At 53.5% G+C, this 13,848-nt stretch overlaps 1 protein-coding gene across 2 annotated transcripts in view; it reads left to right on the top strand.

Moving 5' to 3' along the window:
• Positions 1-13,848, top strand: part of NDUFA10 (NADH:ubiquinone oxidoreductase subunit A10) — a 52,522-nt gene that overhangs the window by 18,750 nt on the left and 19,924 nt on the right. For both annotated transcript variants that reach the window (XM_030325061.1, XM_030325060.1), the window contains exon 9: positions 7,992-8,100. In XM_030325061.1, coding sequence (XP_030180921.1) covers positions 7,992-8,100 — 109 coding nt within the window. The remainder of the gene's footprint in view (positions 1-7,991; positions 8,101-13,848) is intronic.

Genomic DNA, 13,848 nt, shown 5'->3' with positions numbered 1-13,848 from the left:
CTTGCTTTCATCTCCGGTGGGCACTTTGTCCTCCAGCTCCAGGCAGAGGATGGTGGGGACGCGGCCGTGCGTCCCGCTACCGCTCAGCTTGCCAGACAGCCCGACCCTCGCGGACACACAGCAGAGGGCCTCCTCCTGCGGGTGCCCTGGCGTCCTCAGGGGACCACTCCCTTCAGGTCAGGCCAGCTGTGTCAAGACCGCAGATGTCACGTGCGTGGAGCCGTTGTCACATTTCTGTGCCACGGCATGAGTTCCTCGGTCAGGGCCACTTGGTGCGGGTGACCCTGTGAGTGCCCCGGGGCTGCTGTAGCGAGACACCACCCGCTGGGGGCGCTGCACACAACGGAGGCTGCTTCTCCCGGTTCTGGAGCCCGGAAGTCCAGAGTCCACGTTGCTGCCAGGGCGCCCTCCTCTGCGGGTTCTGGGAAGACTCCTTCCCGCCCTTCAGCTTCTGGTGGCCTCCGGCCATCCTGGGCTTTCCTGGGCAGGTGTCTGCGTCACTCCCACCCTGCCTCTGTCTTCACGTGACGTTCCTCCCTGTGCGTCTGTGTCTTGCCTACGTTTCTCTCTTCCTGTCAGTTCACCAGTCACGGGAGGAGGATCCGTGCCAGTGCCCTGGGATCACATGTTAACTTAATCCCTGCAAAGGCTCTTTCCAAATAAGATCACGCTCACAGGTTCCAAGTGGACGTGAATTTGGGGGGGACACTGTTCAACCCAGTACACCATGTGTTTTAAGGGTCCCTAAGCCCAACTGCACACTTGGAAACTCACTGGAAGGACTCAGGGGTCTCTGTATGGAGTTGTACTCACGGCTGGGGTCACAGGGAGTTAGCAGGTGCACGGCTGGCAGTGAGGAAGAACCATGGCCAATCTGGAGCCGTCCACGCCCCGGCTTTCGATGCTCCCTCCCTGCCATGAGGGACGTGCCAAAGGTGCTACTTTGTCCAGGGAAAGGCAGTAACACGTGGGCAGGATCTCTGCCCACAAAGCCCATTGGACATCAGTGCCCAGTGTTTTTTGGGGCACGGGGCACTGGCACCTTCTGCCTTAGCAACTACTCAAGGCCTGACCTCCAGTCAAAAGGCCCATGTAAATCCCATCGTACCTTGGTGCGTAGGGTTCAGTGCCCCGGCCTCGGGGCGCTGTTTGGAAACAGAGCTCCCAGGCGTGCTCTGTTTATGACAGCAGAAGGGATTCCGTGCGCACATGAACTGGGCTTCTCACAGAAACGTCTCGGGCGGGAAGGCAAATCTGAACCCAGCAAGTGGACGTTTCTTGCGAGGGCCACTGGCTGCCCTCCATGATGGGGGGACCCCATGCTACCGACCTCCCTGTTTTGTCCCCCAGGACGAGCTATGCTGGGGGCTCAGCACTGGCCTTGGTGTGGCACGCTGGGCACACACAGCGGCAGGGCCACATCAGTTTTGAGGAGCGCCGGTCTCAGTGTTGAGCCCACGCGTAGCACCCGTCCTGCCCCGGTGACCAGTCTGCCCATCGGACTTGCTCCCGCGGAGCTGGGCCCCGAGCGCCAGACCTTCCCGTGTGTGCCGGGTAGTTTGCTGGGTTGCGGTTTCTTTTGTCTGATAGCTGGATGCAGCCCAGCGTCGGCACACGTGGAAGGGTGCCATCAGCTGTTCACATCCTGTGCTTGAGGTGGGATTACTTCTCGTTTGAAGCTACTGACTTAGGTATTAACGAGTGAGGTAACTTTTAATGGTTTTTGTTTTGTTTTTTGTTTTGTGCTTCAGATGGAAGAAGTAGCAGCTCATGGGAAAGATCCCATGGTTGTAGGGGTGGGGTCGACAGGGACAGGGAAGGAGGCTCCTCGGGGGAAGGCTGGGAGTGGCCACTGAAGGCGAGGCCTAGCGCTCCGTGGCGGTCCGTGCTGCTCACGTGGCTCAGGGCGAGCGGGGATGTGCCCTGGGCCTGTGGAAGCTCTCTGCCGGCCGCCCCGTCTTCATGGTGAGATGGGAAGTGGGCCGGCGGCCGTGAGTGCCAGTGAGGGTGCGGGGCGCGGGGGACACAATGGAGGTTTGAGGAGGGAGGAAATGTCTCAGCCTCGGTGTGGGGAAGACCGTTGGGAGGACCTGAGAGAAACGTGCTGTGTGTGGCTGGTGGGGCAGCGGCCCTGACACCCAGCGGAGAGAGGGCTTTCCCGGCTGCTGCGGCCGTCCCTGGGCTGTAGGACCCTGGATTCTAACAGGGTCGGGGTCTGGGGGTGAGTGGGAGAGAGGGCAGGAGAGCCGGGAGCGTACAGAAGTGAATGAGGGTCGTGGTGAGAACTCTGACTCGGGTGATGAGGCGGGTGAAGAACACGGAAATGACCGTCGGCCCCAGCGGGTCAGGGGTGGGAGCCACACCACTCACCATAGAGAGGGAGGAGGCCCAAGTCCAGGATCACCTGTGATTCCTGACCGTGGACGGCAGGCTGTAAATGTGTGAGCTCATGTTTCTAAATACAAGTCACCTCATATGTGTCTTTGTATTCTAGATTTTAACATCATAAGCACGTCCCTCTCTTAGTGAAAACTTAAAAATTTGATTTCTTGATGGCTGCTTGGGGATGCTGTTTGAACCCTTTGATGGAGATACAAGTCAGCGGTTGGCAAACTGTGGCCTGTGGACCAAATCCAGCCCTCAGCTGCCAAGAATCGTTCTTACGTTTTTAAAGGATCGTGAGAGAAAACTGGTTTATGCTACAGAAACTCTTTGAAGCCCTCAGAGGCTGAAGTACTTACTGTCTGGGTTTACAAGTAAACTTGGTCAGTTCCTGAGATGCTGCCCTAATCCACTTACCGTTTCTTTAATTCTGATTTTCGGGTTGCTTTGATCCCTTCCTGTTCGTAATCAGCAAGCACGTTGCACGTGTGTCTGTTCCACACCGGGTGTGAAGGCGGAGGGACCGGGGGAGGTCGTGTGAACACAGCTTGCAGCTCTCCCTCGCAGAACCGTTCTCCAGAAAAGGCGAGCCAGGCTGCACGCTCGACCATCCCCCAGGGTCCTGGACGGACCGCTTAGTTCGAGCAGACAGCGGACACTTGTGATTTTGACACCAGAGACGAGTGGTGGCTTTATTTTGCATTTTATGAACCCTGAACTTCAAACAGTTTGTATTTCGGGTGCCTGTTTGTCGTTGGTGAATTTTCTCTTCACGTTTATTGATCTTTTTAAAGAACCAGCTTTTTGTTTTCTAGAATTTCTCTGTCATCTGCTTTCAGTCTGATTTCTGCTCTAGCCTTTATTATTCTTTTTTTACTCTGCTTCCTTCAAGGCTTCGGTCGTCTTTTCCCTGGTCTCCTGGGGCAGAGGCCTGGACGCTCGACTCCAGATGTCCCGCGTGCACTCGGTGCTGGCAGCCTCCCTCTGCTGTGCCTGCACTTGTGGTCTGAGAACACACTGAATTCCGCAAAGGCCTTTTGTATGCTCAGGAACGTTCCTGTCTGGATTCGTGCTCCGGTCGAGTGTGAGCACAGTGTGGATGGAATGTTCTGGAGATGTCAGGGAGAACGGGCGGTTCATCCACATCCCCGTGGCTTCTCTGCCTGTGGGTCTGTGGGCTGGTGAGGGGTGACCAGGTCTGCGGCCACAGGAGTGCAGGGGCGGGGGGGGGGCGGGACGGGGGCCTCAGCGGGGTGCTCCCCTCTGCTCCCCACCACCCATATGGCATCGTTGCCACGCGCCAGCACCTCCCGGCGCACCGTTGCTCTTCTTCCAGAGCAGGTGGTTGGTTGTCAGGGGTATTTGTTGTGCGGATGAGAGTGGGGACTTTCAAGCTTTTTACTTGGAGCTAAAAACTGCAGTCTCAGGTTTTGAAAACTCCGGTTGAGTTTCTGTGTCAAGATGGTTGTATATTCAGGTGTTTTTGTACATTTACCCCAACGAGGTCACTCGCCTCCTACGGCATTCGGGGCCTTGCTGGAAACGCAGTGTCCTTTCTCTCAGCTGCTGCCTGGTGTCTCTGTGTAGGTCTGAGGCCTCGAGGCGTGAGCCTGAATCGCAGTTATGGTGTCAGCACTGTGTCCGGACGGTGTTCCGGAAGCGCTTTCCGATTCCAGCACACTCCTGCCTGGTGGGGGCCCTCCTCGCTGTACAGGGGTCTGGCCCTCCCCCGGAGGCGACAGGGGCGTGGATGGGCTGACGCGACCCCACCCGCGGTCATGTGCACAGACCGTGCTGCCTTCCCTCCGCCCGGTGGCTCAGGCTAGGATCCCTGTGGGGCCGTCACCTCTGCAGCCGGCATCCCGCTTGGACCCTCCTTCTCCTGGCCGGCTGCCTCGCCCCCGCCGTACCCTAAGGGACGTGCTAGGGTCTGCGCTGTCTCCAGTGGTTTCTCTCCCTGCCCTGTTCTCTTGTGACTCCTGCTGCCTTGGTGGTTTGCCCCTTCGTTCTTGATCTTCATGCTGTGCTTAGTTATTTCTTCCCACTGCTTGTCCCGTGTGCACACGCCTAGCAGGTTAGTTTTCATGAAAATGTCACCATGACCCTGCATTCCCTTTCCTCAGAATCCTTCAGTGGCTTATCTGTGTCTTGTCATGAATCCATATTTAGTTTCTGCGAATCCGTTCAGGGTCCTATTGACGTCCTTCTGCCTCTTCCTGAATCTGCTGTCTCCCCCACCGGCCCGGTAATTATCTACGAGTCCTAGCCTTCTTCTGAGCCTGGCTGTAGCCACCTTTTCCCCCCACCCCTGAGTACCTTCTCTTAACTTCAAACTTTAACAGCCACGTGCTAGCTTGTGGATTTCTATGTGATTCTTTTCAGTGTTGGCTACTGCTGGACACAGACGTGAAATAGCACGTGAGGGCAGGTGGCTGTCCCGGTGTCCCCACCCCCTGTGGCTGGTGATGTGCTAGGGCCTTTTGACTTGTTCCACTGATAACAGTGTCATTTTCTTTTTAACTTCACTTACTTATTTTGAGTAGGGGAGAGGCAGGAAGAGAATCCTAAGCAGGCTCCGCGCTGTCAGCACAGAGCCCGACGCAGGAGTTAATCAACCCCCTGAATCGTGAGATCATGACCTGAGCCAAAATCAAGAGTCGGATGCTTAACTGACTGAGCCGCCCAGGCGCCCCCACAGTGCCACTTCCTAAACGTTATCTGGAATGTGTGTTAATTTGATTCTAGACTGTGTCCAAAATTGATGTCTTAAGACCATAATTTTAGTAGTTATTTAGTTATGTTGTTATTGGAGCAGAGAAGGATTCAGTAATTCCCTTCAAGTTTACAGATGATAGCATTCAATTAACTGTTTTCACTTATTTTACTAAAAATGGCCTGTGCTCTCCCCCAGTTTATTGTCCCCCTGCCCCTGACGCCCGGATATCTCATCACAGTGTACCACTGTAACTGTTTATTTTCATTTGAGCATCATTTCTTAATTTGGGGGACTCCAGTGAAAATTACGACCAATTTTCTAAGTTAAATACCATAAACATGCCACTTAACCAGTTACACCCATTTTGTCTAGAACCTGACCAAATTACCGGTTTAGAGCATTTTTGTTCCACGCCAGTTACGGATGCTGGTGTACAATTACATGTGTGTGTGCTTATGCCGAGGGACCGCCACCGTCTTTTTCAACCTTGATGGCATTCTGTGTTCATATGCGTGGTCCGTAACTTGCCGGCGCCTGCCTCTGCTGCTTTCATTGCTCGAGACCCTGGTCACCAGGCATGTCTCCACGTGGGCAGGGCCCTGCTTCCCCAGAGCCGGGGCCTTCCCGCCCCCCCAGTTTGCTTCCTCATGGAGACTTCTGTTTCCTGTGACTCTAGGAGAAGGTCCTCGTGGTAGGAAGTTTCAGTTACAGAGACTGTGGGGTATGAGTTTGGTATCAGAAGTGTAGCGTTCGGACAGAACTTTGCAGTTTGGGAGGGACTAACCAGTGCCCTTTGGACATGTTTTAGGAGCAAGGGTAGACATTCTGTTGATTGGGAAACAGTTCGAGTCATAAAACATTATCTACGGTTCATTTTTTCTCTCTTTTCCTGCCTCACTCTTGTAGAGTACGTGGCATAGCATCTTGTGTTGTAAACCAGGCTCGGGTACGCTCTTGCTTCTTCGGGCACTTTGGCTCGTGATGTTAAGAGGTTATATTATCCTCAGCCAGTTTTTGAATTCTCTTCAATTAGACTAAGTGCTTTGTGAACAGAATGTTTTCTGTCTCCGCTTTTTGCTCCCTGGGTCATAAAAGGTTTCCCGTGCCTCACTTCTCTTCCATCTGGAGTGAATCTGTGGTTGATTGGAGGTTACGACTCCTGGCGTTTGGTGGAGACGTGACACCGTGGGCTCTTCGTAACGGGCCCCGTTTAAGCTCACGGCGACAAGTGGACAGGCGCTTAGCCACGTTTCAGTGAGAACAGCGGCAGTGGGTATTTTTTTTAATGTTCCAAACCAGTTGGAAGCGTGTTTGCTCAAAGAGACACCGTTTTGGGGGCTTTCGTGTAAGCTCTCCTTCGGCCCGACGGAGCCTAGATGGCACTGTCGCTCTGTGTGCTGCGGACCAGCTCCCGGGCCAGGAAGGTCTTTCAGGGTTTCCAGAATGTTTCAGGTTTTTGGAACTTACTGAGAAAACCCAATCAAACTCCACCTTGATATCTGGTAGCATTTAAAAATACTAATTTCATTGTTAGTATAAATTGTTTATTGTGAGGTCACTTTAAAAATTATCCTTGTAAAATAAAAAGTAAGAATAATTCCACTTGTGTGAAAAATAAAGAGATGTGTACTTGGGCGTTATCTGCACGTGCTCACAAGGCCACACGTTCTGTGAGCAGCTCTCTGGGAGAGGTAAGAAATAGCTCTCCTCCGAGCGTGTCTGTTGTGGCCACTTACACGATCAGTGGATGTCCACGTAAATACACTTAGGAAGACTCCTCGGGTAATGTTTGCCGTTGAGTCATTATTAGTCCGTGTCTGAGTGACACAGTTTGTACTGGTGACACTCAGGCGCTGTCTTTTCCCACCATCCATGTCCAGCCAGCCGCGGGTTCTCGGGGTGTGTGGTCCTCCACAGGGGAGGGCCTGGGGGCGCTGGGCTTGGGGTTCGAATTGGGTTGTTCTGGCGGTGGCGGTGTGCCCCGGGTGCCAGGGTGCCCAGGCCTTGGGTTTACATGGGCCTGGACTCTTTATCACAAAGTAGCTGAAAGCCGGATGCATTTGAAGAGCTTCCATTTGGGCCATTACAAACAGAAACGTCTTCTGCCATTATAACTCATTAATGGGAAAGTGGTCATTTAAAATAATTATTTCCTTGTTTTGAGCCCTTCAGAAAGGAGACTTTATTTAAGTGTTTCTTCCTAAAAGCCCTCAAAATGCTTTTCGCCTTCAAGGACAGTGGTCATATTCAGACTGAGTTTAATTTGAAATAAGCAGTTAAAACACAATGTAAATGTTTTCGCAAAATAAAATAGTGAAACAAGGAGCGTTAGACCTTTATAGGCAAGGGTGCACCTGGCCATCCTGCGTGTGGCTCCCCACCACGTGCTCCGGACCTGCCCATGGCCTTGCTCTCCTGGAGTCTCTCAGGCAGAGAAGGAGGACCCTGCGTGGTGAATTTGGGGGAACTGGACTTCCTTGCCGCCTTTCCTTCGGGATTCACGAATTGTGCACGCTTTTAACAAGGGCACACTGCACGGCCCTGTTACAGATGGCGTTGGGTTTAGTTTTTTTCTTTGGGCCATTTCTGTGTCTAAAGCACACCGTGGCTCCTTTTATGTGTCTCCCACACCTCCTCCATTCCCGAAAGGCCGTCCTCTGTGGCCTTTGAGCCTTTTGGAAAACTCTCCCTCAGGTTCTGAAGGTCATTTCAGAAGAGCAGGTGCACACAGACCACATGGTCTCTGAGGTGAAAGTTGGCTCCCAGAGGAATGCTGGGATGAATGGCGTTTATTTGCACGTGTGAATTTTGTAACGTGGGTGTTTTGAAAAGCCTTACGGCTTGTGTCTTTATTTTACGGTTTAGCGTGATCTGTGTTTGTCTTATTTTGTAGGGTTCAGAATAAGCTGGAGGTGCTGAATTACACAACCATTCCCATCTATCTCCCAGAAATCACGATCGGAGCTCACCAGAGTGACCGCATCTTCCAGAAATTCACAGAGGTGAGATTTTGAACCAGGAGCGCTGGCTGCTGGGCCCCCACGACTGTACCAAGGTCACTTCTCCAGAGAGTGGCTTTTGTTGGTTTTTTTGCGTGTTGGTTTTAGTGAAAGAGCTTCCCTTCCCTTGAAGTAATTCTCCTCCCCTCCTCACCCCGTCCAAAGCCGGTGAGGCTCCTCGGACGGCCCCGGCCGTGGGCAGTGAGCCACCCTGGAAAGCGCGTGTGGCACGCGGCCTTCCTGGGCAGCAATTTCTCTTGATGTGGAAACGTTGTCTCCTCTTTAGCCCTTGTCTACGTTTCTCCAGTGTCAGATTTTCCTTGGGGTGCCGCCTCACTCCTCACGGGACACATGTCCGCGGAGGACGAAGGCGTGTTTGTGCAGGAGGCCCGCGGGGGCTCCAACTGGGTTTGGGATCTTATCTGCTTTCCATACCTTTGTAGTGAATCACTTGTTTTCAGAACGGTTTGGAGAATCGTTGGCAAAGTCCCACGAACCTAGAGGACACTTAAACCAGTTGTGTTCTAGACGCCGGCGGGTGAGGGGAGCTTCCCCTGGGGATCCTGACGTCGGATCGAGAATAAGAGCAGGATTGTGTCTACACCCACTGTCACTGGGTTTGTTATTGGCAAATGTGTGAAATGATTGTATTCAAATTAGCTCTTCAGGCTAAGCAGCCAGCATTTAGCTCAGTTGAAATCTTAGGTATTTCTGCATCTCTAGAATGCTAGCGCATTGCTTGACGCACCGATCGGGTGTCCGAGTATATCCCATTGCTCACTGTCTTACTTGGGATACTTGGCATTTTCTTTAAGTACTTTTGGTTGTTTTGAAAGTGAGTTTATTCAGTGTGGAGATTTGGGGAAGTACGCAGTAAACCCACGCAGCTGTCACTCAGCAGTGCCCACGCTTAGTACGTTTGCACGTCTCTTCTGAGTGTCATAGCACCTAAGCGCGTGTAGATCTGGGGGGCCGTGGGGGCCATGGGGGCCGGGCTGGCTCCTCCCTGCTGCCTCTGTCGTGGCTCTTGCACAGGTGGGAGAGCCTGTACTTGCTGGTGGCTCCGCTCTGCAGCTGATGGCTCTCCAGGTCCTGCGGAGCCCAGGGCACAGGCGGCCTCCTTTTGTTCAGTGTCCTCACGACTCCCACCTTCCAGGCAGCCGGCGCTGTGCTCGGATTGGCACCGTGGCTTCCTCTCTATCTCCCTGGGTCCTCTCCCGTGTTGCCAGTGCATGCAAAACCTGGCCCCGCCCCCCCGGCCCCGCCCCTCCGGCCCCACCCCTCCGGCCCCGCCCTGGCTCCCCTTGCCTGGGACACGCTCCCTCTGGCTTCCAGGGAGCCTCGTCCCCCACTGGAGCCCCAAGGGTGTCCACCGTCTCCTGGGTGTCGTGTGCTGGTCCATACCACTGGCACTGTGGGCTTGAAGGGGGTGCACGCACAGGAAATTTAAAACCAGATGGGTATTAAGTTACCTAGTGAGAAATTTTTGCCCTTTTAAATTTTTAAAAAAATTCATCTGATTGTGGGAGCGTGTTGATTACTGATAACATGTCTGTAACATTTCTGTTACTTTTGATGACCTCACTTTAAAAATTTTTTTTTAATTTTTTTTTTAACGTTTTTGTTTTATTTTTGAGAGAGAAACAAAGCGCTAGTGGGGTTAGGGCAGAGAGACAGAGGACACAGACTCGGAAGCAGCTCCAGGCTCCGAGCTGTCGGCACAGAGCCTGACGCGGGGCTCGATCTCATGAACCGGGAGATGGTGACCTGAGCCGAAGTCGGACGCTTCATCGCCTGAGCCACCCAGCTGCCCCTTGATGACCTCACTTTTAAACAAGAAAGCAGTGGGCCGCAGGCTCAGAGATTTTGCAGTCACGGATACGTGGGTAGAATTTAGCAATAAGCCCTTTTTTATAGTTTCTTGTTGTGCTCTCTCGTTTATGGTGGGTGGTACTGGCTTTCCACTTGAATTACCGATACAGTTTCCTCTTTAAACTTACTGTGACAAAGGGCATTCAGGTTTTCTAAATGTAAGCAATAGATTGGGCACACAGCTGTGGCTGGAGCAGGGCAGGGGCCTCCGGTGAGCTGCGTGGCTGTGCCGCGCTCTGCTGGCTTAACGTTCCGTAGGCGTCAGGCGTTTTCACCTCGTCCTCCCGCACGTTTACTGCCTTTGGTCATCAGTTCAGTTATCCAGTCCGCCGCGTGCTTTCGGGTATGTGCGGGGGACCATCGCGGTGCACAGGATGGGCAAGAGCCCCTGCCCTCGTGGAGCTGACGTCAGGGTGGAAGGACCTAGAAAGTAAAACTGAGAGTTTGTTAAATGGTGGCAGGTGCTGTGTAGAAACCTGAGTTCCCAGAAGAGGGCAGGGCAGAGCCTTGCCAGGTGGGGGCTGGATTTGGAAAGCCTGGGTCTTGCTCCCAGAGGCCACACTGAGAAGGTGGCCTGTGAGCAGAGAGCTGCAGGAGGCGAGAGGAGCAGGGGTGGGTGCTGGGGGAAAGGCCCGGGAGGGGAGACGGGCAGATGCAGAGGTGAGGCTCAGTGCTTCCAGCACGGTGCCGAGGCTGGAGCAGGGGCACAGAGGGGGAAGTGGTAAAGAGACGGGGAAGGCCAAAGAGAGGCCTCCTGGGCCAGTGGAAGAAGGTGCAGGAGGAAAATTGCATATTTTGTAATGGGAATATGGTGGTGTCGGATTTGAGAGTAGATTGAGTAGGGGTATGGACGGAAGCAGGGAGGCTAGTTAGGAGACTTAATGGGAAGATAGACGGAGAGGTAGCATTAGCTCAGACCAGGGTGGTCCTCGCACGGGTTTCAAAAAGTGGCCATTATTATGGGTAGAACCAACAGTCTGTTGAAATTTTGTATTGGAAAGAGAGAGAGAAGTAAGCTGTTCGCTAGGTCGGTGGCCTCAGGAACTAGAACTTGAGTTGGAACTGGCGGATGTTGGCAAAACAGAGACACAGGTTTCCGTGAAGGATGAAGGATTTGTCGTTGGGGGTGTTTGAGATGCTTACGATCCCCATGAAGAGATGTTGAATAGGTTACGTGCAGTGAGTTTGCGGTTTGCACGTAAGTGGGACTTGTAAGTACACGTTTAGGGGTGGTCAGTGTGTGGTTGACGTTTGGAGTCGTGGAGCTAGTGGAGCTCACGGGTGGTGAGCACAGGTAGAGGAAGAGAGTGAGGTCAAGGGGTCGAGGGGGCAGCAGAAAACCAAACTGCGTCACCGTTTTCACGGAGTGTACGTTGAGTATGTGTTTTATTCCATTAGTTATTCTTACAAGTGGGGATTGGTAGTGCCTGTAGGAATTTTTCTGTTGATACACGTCTGTTCACAAAGTATAGCTTTGGGGCACCTGGGTGGCTCCATCGGTCGAGCGTCCGTCTCTTGATTTAGGCTCAGGTCATGATGTCACGGTCGTGAGCGTGGAGCCTGCTTAAGATTCTCCCTCTGCTCCTTTAGCACTTGCGTTCACTCTTTCTCTCTCTCTTAAAAAATAAAAATAGGGGCGCCTGGGTGGCGCAGTCGGTTGGGCGTCCGACTTCACCCAGGTCACGATCTCGCGGTCCGTGAGTTCGAGCCCCGCGTCGGGCTCTGGGCTGATGGCTCGGAGCCTGGAGCCTGTTTCCGATTCTGTGTCTCCCTCTCTCTCTGCCCCTCCCCCGTTCATGCTCTGTCTCTCTCTGTCCCAAAAATAAATAAATGTTATGGGGCGCCTGGGTGGCGCAGTCGGTTAAGCGTCCGACTTCAGCCAGGTCACGATCTCGCGGTCCGTGGGTTCGAGCCCCGCGTCGGGCTCTGGGCTGACGGCTTGGAGCCTGGAGCCTGCTTCCGATTCTGTGTCTCCCTCTCTCTCTGCCCCTCCCCCGTTCATGCTCTGTCTCTCTCTGTCCCAAAAATAAATAAATGTTATGGGGCGCCTGGGTGGCGCAGTCGGTTAAGCATCCGACTTCAGCTCAGGTCACAATCTCGCGGTCCGTGGGTTCGAGCCCCGCGTCGGGCTCTGGGCTGATGGCTCGGAGCCTGGAGCCTGTTTCCGATTCTGTGTCTCCCTCTCTCTCTGCCCCTCCCCCGTTCGTGCTCTGTCTCTCTCTGTCCCAAAAATAAATAAAGGTTATGGGGCGCCTGGGTGGCGCAGTCGGTTAAGCGTCCGACTTCAGCCAGGTCACAATCTCGCGGTGTGTGGGTTTGAGCCCCGCGTCGGGCTCTGGGCTGACGGCTCGGAGCCTGGAGCCTGCTTCCGATTCTGTGTCTCCCTCTCTCTCTGCCCCTCCCCCGTTCGTGCTCTGTCTCTCTCTGTCCCAAAAATAAATAAATGTTATGGGGCGCCTGGGTGGCACAGTCGGTTAAGCGTCCGACTTCAGCCAGGTCACGATCTCGCGGTCCGTGGGTCCGAGCCCCGCGTCGGGCTCTGGGCTGACGGCTCGGAGCCTGGGGCCTGCTTCCGATTCTGTGTCTCCCTCTCTCTCTGCCCCTCCCCCGTTCATGCTCTGTCTCTCTCTGTCCCAAAAATAAATTAAAAAAAAAAAATAAAAAAATAAAATGAAAATAAACAATAAAGTGTAGCTTTATGTACGTTTCCTTGTGTGAGTGAGAAACAGCTGGATTATCCCAGCAAAGCAGGACTGGCATCCAACACACGAGACTCGCGTCATCCCGTGTGGGGAGTGGGCAGGGCAGTGCCCCGCTGTGGAGCATGGGCGGACCCCTCTGCCGCGCCACGGATGGGGCGGGGGGTGTCCTTGCGGTGGATGGGACCCCCGAGTGGCTTTGCTCACCGCTGTGGTGAGACGCTGCTCAAAGCAAGGAGGCTTCCGGTTGACCCGCGGCCCCAGCCTTTGTAATGACAGTTGTGGGCAACACTTAAAAGTCCCAGAGTGGGAAAAGAAAAAGGAAAACGCGTGCCAGCGGGTCACGGCAGCGTCACTTCTTTCTGACCTTTAGGCCACCTGTTTCCCCTTGCCTTGATGGGCTGGATGGATCTCTGGTTCATGGGCAAGTAGGCGCTGTGACAGTGGCTGATGTTTCTGGCATCAGTAATTCACCAGTAGGGGTTACGCTGCTGTGGGTTAGCGGTAGATATTCTCCCTTAGGAGCTGAAGGAAGTTCCATTTGACTGGTAGTTGAATTTCCGTCCTGTGTGGGTGTCGAGTCTGATCACCTGTGTCTGCCCCAGACGATGCTTTTCTCCTTTTTTTGTTCGTGGGCTCAATCTTACCAGCTGATTTTCTAGTGGGACACAGATCTCGGTCTGGTGGAATCAGTCCCCCTTTTGTGTGTATTAACCTCTTCATCTGGAGCTGAACCCAACTCACGTACTTGATTTAGGACTTTTGTACCTGTGTTCCTGAGAGATTGTAGTTTTCTTGTGATGATCGTCCTCAGGTGTTGTCGGGGTCACACTGACACATGACACGGAGTTGAGGCGGCACCTTCACTTTTTGTTCTCCGCCAGAGTTTGCAGAAGGGGCGCGTCACGGCTTCCTTTAGCAGGTGCATGGGTTGACTGGTGGGGCTCTGTTGGAAAATTCCCGATTTTGGCTTCAGTCGCTTTGATAGACACGGAATATTCAGTATCTTGTCCCTTCTTGGGTTCGGCTTTGGAAGTTGTATTTATCACAGAATTGGCCCCCATTTCATTTAGATTTCCTAATTTCTTGGTGTGAAGTTGTTTACAGTGTTCTCTTTTATGCTTTTAACTCGAGTGGGCTGGAGGGTGACCGCCATCCCCGTCCTCAGCCCTGTGGCCAG

This window comes from Lynx canadensis, chromosome C1, assembly GCF_007474595.2.
Source record: "Lynx canadensis isolate LIC74 chromosome C1, mLynCan4.pri.v2, whole genome shotgun sequence".
NCBI classification, from domain to species: Eukaryota; Metazoa; Chordata; class Mammalia; order Carnivora; family Felidae; genus Lynx; species Lynx canadensis.
This window is presented reverse-complemented; position numbering and strand designations above follow the sequence as displayed.